The sequence below is a fragment of the Schistocerca cancellata genome, chromosome 1, assembly GCF_023864275.1.
Source record: "Schistocerca cancellata isolate TAMUIC-IGC-003103 chromosome 1, iqSchCanc2.1, whole genome shotgun sequence".
Taxonomy (NCBI): domain Eukaryota; kingdom Metazoa; phylum Arthropoda; class Insecta; order Orthoptera; family Acrididae; genus Schistocerca; species Schistocerca cancellata.
Window position 1 is genome coordinate 541097780 of NC_064626.1, and position 14974 is coordinate 541112753.

At 43.0% G+C, this 14974-nt stretch overlaps 1 protein-coding gene across 1 annotated transcript in view; it reads left to right on the forward strand.

Annotated features, from left to right (window-relative positions):
• Positions 1 to 14974, forward strand: part of LOC126189278 (odorant receptor 2a-like) — a 67578-nt gene that overhangs the window by 34488 nt on the left and 18116 nt on the right. The window contains exons 4-6 of the mRNA XM_049930933.1: positions 309 to 408; positions 4474 to 4587; positions 14581 to 14736. Coding sequence (XP_049786890.1) covers positions 309 to 408; positions 4474 to 4587; positions 14581 to 14736 — 370 coding nt within the window. The remainder of the gene's footprint in view (positions 1 to 308; positions 409 to 4473; positions 4588 to 14580; positions 14737 to 14974) is intronic.

Sequence of the window (14974 nt, forward strand, 5' to 3'; positions counted from 1 at the left end):
AACAAACTTTATCTTATACGATATGGTACTATACTCCTAAAGAGTTTGTGCACGTTTTCTGTTGCCTTCGGTTCACTGATGCAGATTTGGTGGCTACTGAAATTACGATCATCACTGAACAGGTCAGAAAAATTGTAATAATATTAACTAACTGTGGGAAAATTAGGAACTTTGTTTCAAATGTAATTAAAAGCCAGGGAAATACTTGATTAGCATTTCACACCAATAAAACGGTAATCACCTGACATACAATCCTTATTTCAATGTCCTTTACGTGTACTTCTAGCAGTCATTTTTTTCTCTTCCAGGCTGGGCTCTCTTTTGCAGTCATCGATGACTGTGTCAATATTTGTAATGCTGTTCATCAACATGGCTAATTTGTGTTCCAGTATCTTCATCAGTGCGGTGGTAAGTAAATAGTGTAGGTCGCAGACTAATCGCGACTAAAGAAGGCTTCATTAACAGAAATGCGCAAATGTTTCCTTCATCACTTTAGCTGCTCATCATGTTTCATAAATTTTCTCAGCGATTCTGAATTTCAAGATGTGATCGAGTGCCTTGCATCTGAATAGAAAAGATCGAAGTCAGACATAGACGCTGTTTGAAACTATTATTTGAAGACTGAAAATAAGTGATATCCACACTGCAAAGACACAACAAGGATTGATGCTGCATCATAAACATTTCTAAGAGGACAGAAATGGCTACATAATAATTTATGACGCAACTCAACAGCAAATAAATGATTTTTTTTTATTGAAAGAGTAACTGGATAAACGTATAAAATTATAGACTTATACTGATACACAAAACAATGCAAATGTGCAGCCTGAGCATTCCTATGATCAGTACATTCTTTCCAGGAAACCATTTCTGTCAAACTAGGTTTGTAGTAGTTGTTGTAGTCGTTGTTGTAGTTAACTCTTCGTGGTATCTTAATGCAACAGTTACGAGTGCCCTTGCTGTCTTGTAGCCTTTGTTTATAGCTGTACCAGAACGTTGAATAATAATGGACAAATTTGTGCGAGAATTTCAACCGCAGATGCAAGGAAACAAAAGGGTTTGTAATATTGTTACGATGAAAAGCGTCTAGCAACCACCCAGTAAGATTGTTGTAACTTTATTGGCTGTCTTAAAAGGCCTTCAGCAAGGTGGACTGTTGGTTGGCTTGTTGATGGCAGATCCTGTTGCATCACGCTGTCTGAGGAGATTGTAAAAACGAGGCTTTGAAGGAAATGGCTATTCGTGCCTTGAAGTTAGTGTTTAAGATAGCTTTCGTGTCCTGCCAATCAGCCACATCACCATTGGTGTACACTGAACGCAATTGGTCTCGTCTATTCACGGTCCAAGAATCAACACAGGTGTTACGAAAGCATATCAAAAATTAATTCAGAGCGTGTTAGAGTACTTCTCGCAGCACCATTCGAAACCTACTGTAACTTATCTACCTTAACTCATTCGGGATGACGGCGTGCGAACCATCATCTGCACGTTAATGAGCTGCAGTGAATGGCACCAGGGGCCGGTACGAGACCGCTAGTGTTCCCGCATGGCGTCTTCGTAACCGGCTGCTCGCTTTGTGATGCGGGTCTCGATAATCATTGTCTGGAGCGGAATTTAGTTTTGCCGCTCACCTTCCGTCTTGTAGATGATTTGACAGATTCGCTGTAGCAATAATCGTGATCAGAACCATACAGCTATGTACGAGCCACTATGAACAGGGCACAGAGGCAAATATTTTCAATTGCTCTTACAAAAACCCATATTAAAAACCGTCGCAGAGGTCTGTAAGCCTTTGCTATGAGAAACATTTGAAAGAAAATCTGTGACCACTGGGTACAAACAAGGATGAAGACCAGTTAATTAGCTGGTTGGTAGAATAAGATGTTAGCGAAAAAAACCGTAAGTAGATAAGTTGGAAGGTATGTACTGTGACAAGAAACGAAAGAAAGGTCATCTACATCCAAATCTACATTTACATACATACCCCGCAGTCCACCAAACGGTGCGTGGTGGAGGGTACCTCGTACCACAACTAGCATCTTCTCTCCCTATTCCACTCCCAAACAGAACGAGGGAAAAATGACTGCCTATATGCCTCTGTACGAGCCCTAACCTCTCTTATCTTTGTGGTCTTACCGCGAAATGTAAGCTGGCGGAAGTAAAATTGTACTGCAGTCAGTCTCAAATGCTGGTTCTCTAAATTTCACGAGAAGAACGCCTCCTTTCCTCTAGAGACTCCCACCCGAGTTCCTGAAGCATTTCCGTAACACTCGCGTGATGATAAAACCTACCAGTAACAAATCTAGCAGCCCGCCTCTGAATTGCTTCTATGTCCTCCCTCAATCCGACCTGATAGGGATCCCAAACGCTCGAGCAGTACTCAAGAATAGGGCGTATTAGTGTTTTACAAGCGGTCTCCTTTACAGATGAACCACATCTGCCCAAAATTCTACCAATGAACCGAAGACGACTATCCGCCTTCCCCACAACTGTCATTACATGCTTGTTCCACTTCATATCGCTCTGCAATGTTACGCCCAAATATTTAATCGACGTGATTGTGTCAAGCGCTACACTACTAATGGAGCATTAAAACATTACAAGATTCTTTTTCCTATTCATCTGCATCAATTTACATTTATCTATATTTAGAGTTAGCTGCCATTCTTTACACTAATTACAAATCCTGTCCAAGTCATCTTATATCCTCCTACAGTCACTCAACGACGACACCTCCCCGTAAACCACAACATCATCAGCAAACAGCCGCACATTGCTATCCACCCTATCGAAAAGATCATTTATGTACATAGAAAACAGCAGCGGACCTACCACACTTCCCTGGGGCACTCCAGATGATACCCTGACCTCCGATAAACACTCACCATCGAGGACAACCTACTGGGTTCTATTACTTAAGAAGTCAGTAAACTAAGTGAATTCTTCAGTTACTCGGTACAATCTTTTCGGAATCTGAAAAGAAGCAAATATATTTACACATACACACGCATAGCTCGTGAACTTCTCCAGTCAGTTGTAGAGTGGTGTGGGCCAGATTAATACAGATCGCTGTCCAGCACGCAAGTATCAAGGTAACGGCAACTGGTGCTATGTATTAGATATGAAAATCACTCCATATCGCAAATTAATAAATATGGGGCAACAGAAAGGTGATGTAAGCATGATCAAAAGGAAACCAATTTGTGTAAACCCGCAGAAACGAATGAAATGTAAAAGTGAGCTAAAGAAATCGGAAGAAGAGCGTGATATAAATTGAAGGAATGAAATAGCCGTTAAATTCGTCTCATACAAAAGTAAATTGCTAGCATCATTCATGTTTTATTTAGTTAAAATGGAGCAATACTTACAGCTTTGTTACTCTAACCCAGAGCCCAGTTCCATATATCACGAATAACACTGACATTAAAATGTGAATTCTATGCTACAAAATAGAGAATTTATTTATTTGGTTTGGCGTATCATTTGAGCTAGGATGGAATGTCGCATATGGAAATGTTTCAAACTAAATTTAAAAATTGTTTTTATACCACTCTAAAACAGTTCTATCTAGGAAGAACTCAATAAAGTTACAACTAAGTTTTTGTACTACATATAGTGTTTCCAAATACTAGTTGTTTTTCTTTATAGTAATCACTGAATAATAAATGCACTGCCATTGGAATGAGTCTATATTATCAGGCGACAAACTTATGGCATACTATATGGATACAAATGATAGAGTATTTAGAGAAGGTTTAAGAATGATCTGCATAAAATTAGGTAGTAGAATCTGTTTTTAACCACACAACAGGATAAAATTAATGACAGATGAGATTAAAAATGGAAATATTCCTGAATTTACTGATGCTGTAAGGAATTTGTTGAAGATATTTGTGTGCAACTGCTATTGGTACCAGAAGCAGTAATTTTAATGAATGGTAAAGTCTTGAATATTAGTATTCCTACACTTAACAGAAGTAATATATCTATTCAGTAAATAAACTACTTTACTCCTCGTTCGAAACGAGAAAGGAAATGTATGTCTGACATTTATTCTTTCTGATGATTTAGAAAAATATGACGGCGAATACTAGGTAATGTCACAGCAAAAAGAAGACGATACAACCTGATTATTACGCTGCAATATTTAAAGCTCTTAGAAACTTTTTCTTCTCGTATTGAAGTATGTTACATTTATTGATACCCGTCAACAATCTCAGATTTGCGTTGCTCCACAAGAAGACTAAGTAAATTTAACCAACATTCAACTTGAAGTTTCATTCGCGGTACTGTTTGAAACGTAACTGGTAGGTTTAAGTGTACAATAGTGATCTTAGAATCAAATTGACGGATTATCGTCATTTTAAGAAACACTTATTTATACCTGTAACTGTCCCCTAACAATCAATAACTACCTGACATGTTAAGAGTGAGTATTCTACTTACTAATAGCAATTGTGGTTCTGACAGTTGTTGCAGAGAGACAAGAATGTGGCAAAAGCACTGAGGTCGCTGTTGGCAATACCCCCTGTCCTTTACCAGACGGGGTTGTACTGTATTTTCGGCAACATAATAACAGATCAGGTAAGTGAACGTTATATGATACAACAAGAGAATTAATAGTAGCGAGACGGTGTACTCACCAGACATGAGTTGCTGCACTAATTCAGTCTGTACTAGGCACTTAAAAGTACGCATGATCTTAACAGACACGTTAGAAAAAAAAAGCACTTTCCGCGTGACGGACTTAGGAAGGCGCTCCGTTGTTGCATATATACGTTTGGAAATGAGACATAGATCTCAGTATTAACAATATCACTGATGTAATAGCAAGATCATAGTGTTTTGCAAACGCGGGGAAACAACTCTTTTGAGACATAACGTCACCTACAAGGTACATATGACCCAGTGCGTACTGAATGTTCGTGGAGAGATGTAGGTAAATAGGTAATGAAACAAAGGGAACATACGCAACAACCGTACGGGCAGACAATTTCACGAAAGCGCAGTAGACGCTGGCAAGGGGAACCCATAAAGGGGCAGAAAGGAGTAATTTCCTACCCCTCTAGGGTACTGCTGACTAGTAACAATTGCACCCTAAATCATTTGTGACATCAAAAACTATTTCACCATTCTCCGCTATTCTACTTGCAGCTGAGAATGGCCACAATTTTCTCTGTTCTAAGAGTTTCCATTAGCGTGTTGTCTGTGTGGTGTTTTTTCTAATGCTACCAGCCAATATCAAACACTACTAAAACTTGAATATAGAGAGTATTTGGATATGACTGAACTTACGAGACTGAATATCTTTAATATGTAAAAATATCATAGGTACTATATCAATTAAGACCATTGAAGGTTGCAGGTATCTATAGTAAAGTGACGGTATTATTATGTTCGCTGATTAATAAACACAGTTTTCAAATAGTTCTATTTCTTAATTTCTTACGCTTGGACGGAAATGTATTCCTGATTTCTCGTACAGAAGGTGACTGATAGTGTGTTAGAGTGATGGAAACTGATAGAGATATCACTGATATGTGTGACCGATGGGCATCTTTTCTGCAAACCACCATCTCACATCGTGTGATCATTTGTTTCACGTTCTGTCTAGAGTCCAACAGACAGTCGCAGGAGCTGTATTCACTCGGATATACAGCATAGAATTATCTCCAAAACGTCAGCGATTTATTTACCCTCTTCAGCAGCAACAGCATAATATAACTTGATCTTATAACTAAATGTCAAACAGTAGGTCAGTTTTGGAGGGTTACCATCAAGTATCTTTGACCAGAGACATAAAATTCTGTGAAGTCGAGTCTGCTGAACAACAACGCTAGCCTCAGTGCAGCGGCAGGTGTGCTCAGTCTCTTGGTTAAGCGTCACGCAACTGCTCTCGCATATTCGTACCTTCTCAACTGGCACCTGACTAATTTTGTTGTTCTTTTCCTGTAGGAACCTTAAAAATACGCGCTTTCTAATATCGGATATTAAAGGCAAGCGACGTCAGTACTTTTTGTATTCTAAACAAATCCTCCGCTTAGTTTCCGGCAGCTGTGTGACCCTTGTATCAACGGTGTCCAGTTTGGGTTATTTTAAAGGTCAATAAGAATATGTTACTTGCTGGGAGTATTTTTATTCCAGTGAACTCAATTCCTGCTATTGTCTGTTGGGCTCTGGATATAACTTGAAGCAAAAGCTATCACATCCTGTGATGATCATTTAGAAGAGATGCACATCAGTTACTCGTATCAGTGATATCTCCAACAATTCTCGTCAATGGAAAATTGGAAGATGCCACGAATAACTGTCACCAGGGTATTAGCGCAAGGTTTTCTAAGCTTCACCTTCGACCCAATGTACCAAACACAAAATATCTTGAAAGGCATATATCCACATTCAATCATAAAACAATCTGTTCTTGATTCATGTTAAACAATGTCTGTAAGATTACTAAATAATAAAAGGCTTTTACTAAATGTATAAATTTCACAAATTTAACTTCAACAAATTACTGAAGTGTTCCTAGTTCACTGCTACTGATTAAACCAGTCCATTGAAGCCTTGGAATAGTAATAACAATTAGTCACGATAAGAAATAATGTAGGACTGCAAAAGAGAGAAAGAAACACCATCAAAATGAGTTTTCTGGTATGTTAAAACACCCGTTAAACATGTGATAAAATCAGTCCAGCAAAACATTCGAGGCAAAAGATACAAACGACATGCTTAAACGTTTCAAAAGCTATGTTCTGCATTGACAGTCCCGGAATTATCGTGTAATTTAAGCAAAACAAAATGATCATAAAATGTCCTGCAGCTGAGGTAACAATTAAAAGAATTAAATACAGTATTGAATAGCTACTATAAAAAACTGAGACATGAGGAATAATCCAGCACTTACAATACAAGAAACTGGCAGCTGAGGTAACAATTAAAAGAATTAAATAAAGTATTGAATAGCTACTATAAAAACACTGAGACATGAGGAACAATCCAGCACTTACAATACAAGAAACTGGTAAACGTACACATGAAGTATTAGCCACAGGAGGCAATAATAAGTGAACGTTCAGTGACAATTGACCGCTGAGATCAGCAGATACAATTTTGATAAAAAGTTCTCATCAAATAATTTTATTTTCCCCTGCTATCGTCCAGGGGTAATGGTTTCATAGCCCACGACGTCGTACGCGAAAAGTCATCTAGTTAGGCTAAGTTCCTTCTTGAGACTCTTCTCAAAGTCAGCAGCCAGGCCTGAACTGTACGGGCCGCACCGTAAGTAGAAGGCGGCAAGTGGAGCTTTCCCATTCGGCCACAACTCGGGATCGTAAGGCTGTGTGGCACCTCTACTATCACTGGTGAAAACGTCCCGTCCTCGTTTCACAATTACCTCACTGCCGGGAAGACGGCACAGGTGCACGGTTGTCGAGAGGTACACTGCATGAGACATTTCGCACTAGTCCGGCCCCCGCTAAACGGTACGCGGATGTTGGGATGCTGCTGCGGGAAGCCGGCAACCGCCACTGCCCCATCCGCTTACCGACGATGGCAACCCAAGCCAACGAGTGGAACAGGGGCTGTGGAACATTGTAGGCGTTCACCTCTGGCGGTATTTTATGTTTATTGTCCCTACTCTTCATTGCTTGTATGTTATTTAGGTTGATATTGTACTATTTGAAACAGTCCTTACTATCTGTGGAAAACCCTGTGTTTATTGCTCATTATTCCAATAGAAAGATGAAGCAAAGGACTGTACATAAGTCGTCTATAAGTGCAAGACAGTCACCCAGAACATAATCAGGAAACAGACTGTTTGAAAAAGCTATGGACAGCCGTCCCATTGAATACAGCTTTTCAGACGATACTATACCGCTCACTTTAAGAAAACAACAGTAAAGAAATAAATCAGTCTGCTACAAGCGTAACGCTCAAGGAAGAATTTGAAACATTAAAAAAACCAACAACTTAAAACGAAAAAAGGAAAGCAGATCCAGTCGAACTTCAACTAGTTGGTGCTAGTAGAAGCAAAGGCCATATCGGTATATGCCGTTTTTCAATGGCGTCATTCCGTCCTTAGGAGGTTTTGACGACAATGAGGTAGTGCAGTGCCAGCTGAGTCTGTTACAAATCGTCTCTGAAATTAAAAAACGCAAAAACCCATCACTGGATTCAAGTGTAGCTGCTTGTCCTAGCACATGCCATGGATACCACTCAGGACACAGCACGCAGCACCGTACTCTACAGTCCTGTTACCAACGATTCATCAGAACATTTTGGCATCCCATGCTGTCTGCGACCGCTTCGAAAGCTCATCACTAGATTCACTAAGTTTCTAAATGAAATTTTTAAAATTCCACCTGAAACGTCATTTCGCATTCGAGAATATCTACATTACAGTATTGAATACATATCTTTCAAAGTACGTAGTGTTATTTAAGTCCTTTGATACAGCAATAAAAGGTACAACAAAATTTATAACGTTCCATTTTTCGCTCACCTGATTCTGGCTGCCAAAATATATATGGGTTTAATACATTCTTTAAAAGCATGTGTTAAGGTGTTGGACTGAATCCCTTATTCTTACACGCTGGTAGTCCAAAGTTTGCATACTCATCATAAAATAGTTGAAAAATTTTTCACCGTCCTTTCTCAAGTCCTCGAAAAGTAAAAGCATGCACTGACGTCGTCTCTTCTCATGTGAATTGGATGAATCAACTGCATCCTATTTCTTCTTGTTTTCTTCAGGCGTCTACAAGAAAACAGTCCACCTGTTTAGCTGTGTGAAGCCAGCACATTAGCTCAGCCTGTTCGGTCAGAGAGCTGACTGGTCTCTGTAATAAAAAAAATACCGTGTGAAAGGATCAACAACTAAGTTCAACGGGTGTCATGTGATGTCCGCCACGACCAAGTACAACAAATAATAACGAACAAAATGCCCTCAGGGGCTCAGCATTTGTTCCGCTAAGTACGGGCTTGGCGACCCTGGGGTTCCTGAGCTGGGGACTGCTAAGCGCCGCCAGCCCTCTGCCACTGTAGGCTGTAGCCGTGCTTCAGCGACCACCGTGTGGCGCGGCGGTGGAACGTTGCGTGTCACATGGAATGGGGATCTTGGCTTGACTACCCGGATCGCGAGGATGGAACAAACCTCCATAAAAAATACCTCAATATCAAGGTGTGCTGCACACTGATGAGATGAATGGCTGTTGAGGTGGAATAGTCCTTAGCAGGTAACCTCTGGTAAACCTGCCCCCCCTCATTTATATAAGGCTTGCTCAGGCACGTGGGGCTCTGTCTGAGTAGACCCTTATTTCCATAGCTGCTCGTGGAACCAAAATGGAACCTCTGAAATTCTCTCCAGCCCCTCCCAGTAGAAAGGGTGGGCCACTCGTAGGTACCAACACCCAGCCCAACAAAAGGTTTCGTGTAGCCGGTCCTCCTGATTCAGTCAGTAGTTACAGAATGCATGCTGCTTCACAGAATGTTTTTTGTAGTTCAAAGATAAAGAGTAGAGTTTTGAGAAGGTATCGGCTTTAATACAATAAAAAAGGGTGTAGAAAGCATTGCTCACACATCAAAATCTGTTAAGCGCTTGCGAAATGGGGATCACCCTGCGTGGAGCAGAGGACTGCAGAGTTTTCTTTGAGGAGCGGAAGATCCAGGCGGTCAAAACCACAGAGCTCATCCCATATGTTGAAACCAAGTTCTACAAGTCCATGCAGCCACCCACGTCCGCTGCCTTCTTTTCTTCCGTTCTGAAAGGTCCTGTTCTGAAAACTGATGCCGCTAAACAAAAAGAGGTAGCTACTGTCAGCAAAAGCACCTGCGTTTGTCAGTGCACATGTACTGCTGCAGTTCCTTTGAAGCCTATCCCTCATCCCCAAACATCAGAAAAGACCGTGGCTGCTGACATCATGGACCTTCCTGCCCCTCCACAGGTCAAGTCTTGTGCACCGCCCACCGCTGCTACACCCCCTCCTGCATCTGAGGTTGTGACTCCAAAGCCGCCTCAGACCAAAAAATCTAAATGAAAGGCAAAGACCCACCCACTGAAGGAGGCAGGAGGTACACAGTCCGATGATGTCGATGTCATTCTCACTGACATCTCTCTCGACTCTTCTTCAGAGGCGATGGGGGTTGTTGTCAGAGTAGGGCCATCATCTCGCCCCAAAACAGAGCCTCCACTTATTGCAGGTTCCCCTCCTCATCAGAAAGTAAGGATGAAGGCACTCCCACGCTGATGGATGGCTCCCATTATACAGTGGAACATGAATGGATTCTGGACACTTATGGAGGAGGAGAAACTCCTAGCACAGCAACGCCCCCTGTGCTTGTGTTTACAGGAAACATTTAGAAACATCTGATGCTCCTGTACTAAGGGGCTATATGTTATATCACAAGGATGACCTGACTAGGGAAGGGCCAAAGGAGGGGTTGCCGTGTTTGTCAATAATGGCCACCACTCGTTTGCTCTCCCCCTGGATACTAATCTGCAAGCAGTTGCAGTTGAAATTCATTCATGTCAGAGGCTTAAGGTTAGCTCCATTTATGTATCTCCCATGGATGCAGTAGATTTCAGGGCTCTCACAGATCTTATGGAACAGCTTCCCCAATAATTTCTCCTCCTGGGAGACTTCAGTGCCCATTATGTCCTGTGGAGCTCAACCTCTTCTTGTCCTCGGGGTCCAGTTTTGGAGCGCATCCTGACACCTCAAGTGTCGTGCCTCCTTAACACTGGTACTCTGACTCATTCCTGTACTGCTACTGGGTCATTCTCAGCCATCGACCTATCTCTCTGCTCTCCAGCCGACTCTCTTCACTGGGAGGTTACTGACGACCTCCATTCCAGCGATCACTTCCCCATCCGCATTCACCTCCTAGATGGTGCATTGCTGGAACAGAAACCATCAACATGCATGAATGACAGGGCTAACTGCCGCTGTTCACTCGGTTGGCTGTCTTTGAACGCTTTACCAGCGTCCAGGAATGGGTGGATCACATTACACATGTGATCCATCATGCTGCTGACTTGTCCATACCAAAATCTTTAGGCTCTCTTAAGCGGCGACCTGTACCTTGGTGGACAGAAGAGTACCATTCAGCCATCCATGAGAGGCGTGCAGCTCTTCGACGGTTTAAATGCCGCCCAACAGTGAACAATCTCATTGCCTTTCGAATCGCGAGAGCCAAGGTTCGCTGTGTCATTAAAGGGAGCAAAAAACGGTCATCGCAGGAGTTCCTGGATTCCATCAACCGTTCCACTTGTTCCACAAAAGTATGGGAAGCCATCCAGAGAAATTCCGGTACACGCAGCCATCTACCGATAGCAGCATTGCTGAAACAGGAGTGCCTCCAGACGACACCCAGAAACATTGCTCAGATGCTGGCCAAGCATTTTGCACAAACTACTACCAATGCTAGCCAGGATCCACTGTTTCGTCGCTACTGTGCAACTGTAGAGAGGGAAAAGTTGGACTCCAGATCCAACGGTACTGAGGCCTACGACACTCCTTTCTCCATGTGGGAGTTCGAATCAGCACTGGCTGAGACTTCCGACACTGCCCTTGGCACGACCACATCCGGTACTGCATGCTTCGACATTTGCCAGCGGCGGCTCAGGAAATTCTCCTCGAATGTTTTAATCTAATATGGCAGACAGGCAACTCCCCCAACTCGAGGACGGAAGCCATTCTGATCCCTCTACTCAAACCAGGAAAGGACCGCAGATGTCCAAGTAGTTACCTGAGCATCGCCCTAACGAGCTGTATAGCAAAAACCATGGCGCTAATAGTTAACCTACGACTGGAATGGTTGTTAGAAAACAGGCAATTCCTTAGTCGCTCTCAATGTGGATTGCGAAAATTTCGGTCAATAGTCGACTACCTGACTTTCCTAGAGGCGGCTATTCAGCAGGCTTTCCTCAATAAACATCACTGTATTGACATTTCCTCCGTTATATACCTGACTTTCCTAGAGGCGGCTATTCAGCAGGCTTTCCTCAATAAACATCACTGTATTGGCATTTCCTTCGTTATATGTACGCCATATGATAATACTTGGAGAAACTGTATATTCATGCAACTGCATTAGTGGGGCTTTAGTGGCCACCTCCTCATTTCCATCCGGTCTTTTCTGTCTCAGCAGTTTTTTCGGACCTGAGTTGTTGCCATGCTCTGTGATCGATTTCAGCAGGAAAATGGGGTCCGTCAGGGCAGTGTTTTAAGTGTTACTCTCTTTGCCATAGCCATCAATATTATTATATATACGGTAAGGAGTCCTGTACAGTGCTCCTTGTTTTTGGACGATTTTTCTGTTTACTGCTCCTCCTTCAGTTCCTCTAGTTCCTCTGGTTTAATCAGGCTTTTGTGCGTTTGCAGTTGGACTACGGGTGCACGGGGTATGGGTCAGTGAAGCCCTCTTATTTGCGGATCCTTGACACTGTCCCCCATCTGGGGATTCGACTCGCCACACATGCTTGTCGGACCAGTCCAAAATCCAGCCTTTGTGCTGAGGCCGGGGAACTGTCACTTACCATCCGGCAGCAACTCCTCCTGGTGCTCCAGGTGTGTGAGATTTTGCAGTTCCAACTTCACCCGCTCACCATATTGTTGCTCATCCGCCTCTGGACCGTCTTTTCCATCATTCCCAAGTGATGATGCCTTTTGGAATCCGCTTCCACCGAGTGCTGGAATCTCTCGGTGTGGAACCCGTCTGACCCCAGACCCAGGGTTTTAACCACCTGCCACCCTGATTACTGGAGAGACCCACATTGATTTTAGATTTGGTGCGGTACAAGAGATATTGCACTCCTGCTACCGTATTTTGTGCAACATTTTTTGCCATTTTCTCTGAGCACCACGACTATGTAGCTGTTTTTACGTATGGTTCGAGACAGGGGGATTCTGTTGGTTGCTCTGTTGGTTTTCCGGATCGTGTCCTTAAGGTCCGACTGCCTCTAGCGTCTACTGTCTTTGACGCAGAATTGCCTGCGATTTTGCGGGCACTGGAGCAGATGAGACGCTCTTCCTGTCCTAAATATTCTTGTCTGTTCCGATTCAGTAAGTGCCCTTCACTCGTTGTAGCGTTTGTATACAGCAGCTAAAATAGTCCAGACAATCCAGGATACCCTCCTCCAACTACAACGACTGGGGAAGGAGGTGGCTTTCTGCTGGGTTCCAGGGCATGTCGGCATTGCTAGGAATGAAAAGACAGATCTCGCAGCCAAGGAGGCGTGTCTCCATCCGCAAATATTTCAGTGTGCCATCCCCCTGCACGCACTGACCTCACTTTTGAGCTCACGAGTCTTGCGTCGGTGAGAGGATGAATGGCTGGAAATGACTGACAATAGGCTGCGTTCAGTCAAGTCCACAACGCGTGTACTTCATTCCAGTCACGTTGACGGGGCGAGGTTCTCCTCACTCGTCTTTGCATTGGCAACAGTCCTATGATGCATGACTTTTTGCTCCTGGGAGAAGACTACTCTCCACTGTGTGGTGCTTGTGGCGTCCAGATCACTGTGGGCCACGCTTTATTGGATTGCGTTTTATTTTCTGACCAGAGGGCCGTGGCTGGCTTGCCGACGGATCTGTCATCTCTTTTGGGAAATAACCAAACGAATGTGGTCAAAGTTATAAAGTTCTCTGACTTGTCTAATGTTTTTACGAAAATTTTAGGGAGAGGATCTTAATTTGTTCACAGGGTGACTGCCTCGCCCATGTTTTACATAAGTGGCCAGCCAGTGACAATTTCCTGTGGCGTCCTTGACGCTCCTTTATCGATTTACTTACGTTTTATTTTTCTTATGCAGCATTTTTCGTCTTTTCCCGCTTTCTTTGTGCATATGCCCCCACTTAACTAATTTTGTCCACATTCTTTTAATGTGTGTTAGGGCGCCCAACCGGCCAGGGTGACCGAGCGGTTCTAGGCGCTCCAGTCTGGAACCGCGCGACCGCTACTGTCGCAGGCTCGAATCCTGCCTCGGGCATGGATGTGTGTGATGTCCATAGGTTAGTTAGGTTTAAGTAGTTCTATGTTCTAGGGGACTGATGACCTCAGAAGTTAAGTCCCATAGTGCTCAGAGCCATTTGAACCATCCACTTAGTACAAACATTATTTCATCATTCTCAGTTTTTAGTAAAAACCTGAGGTGATTCATACTTGATCTCTGTTACTATTCGGTATCGGAACCCTTACAACACTGAAGTCCAGCACTTAAAACAAGCAAGTACAAAACAGCATACTGCAGTGGTGTAAGCAACCTTGTGGATAAAGCCGATCGAGCAGACTCACTCCCCAGAAAGAGCACAGTTATGCTTAAGCAACATCGAATATTAAACACGTCGTGATTCGTGCACGGGTAGCTCAGACAGCCGAGCACTCGCCAGCGAAAGGCTAACTCTCGAGTCTCGGTACGGCACACAGTACTAATCTGCCAGTAACTTCCAACAAGAAAGTATTTGCATATAATTGAACGTTACCTCGAGTAACTTCGAATTCGAAGGTATGACAAAAATAGTTGTTAGTGTGTTGTACCAAAACTTATTATCACGGTAAAGAATAGCAATAACTGTGTTTCAGAGCGAGAAGTTGGCCATGTCCACCTTTAACTGTGGGTGGACGGATTGTGATATTCGCTTCAAACGTAACCTGCTCATCTTCATGATGCGAGCTATGCAGCCAATAGAGATCACTGTTGGGAAAACCTGCAAACTCTCCAAGGAGATGCTACTACAGGTTGGTAAATATGTGCTGTGCAGTGTTCTGTGTAGTGCAATGCCTTTGAGAATGTGCTGTTTGTAGCGCTTCTGCTGATCCCTTTCGGAGAGGACTGTCGGGACCAGCGACAGCAGGCGCCCTGTAGGAGAGTGGTTCCAAACCTGGGATAATTACCACCTCAGTGTAAAAATATAATATTATGAGGGGGAAAAACGAAAGAGTTCAATTGGGTTCGATCACATATTGTTATCTCTAG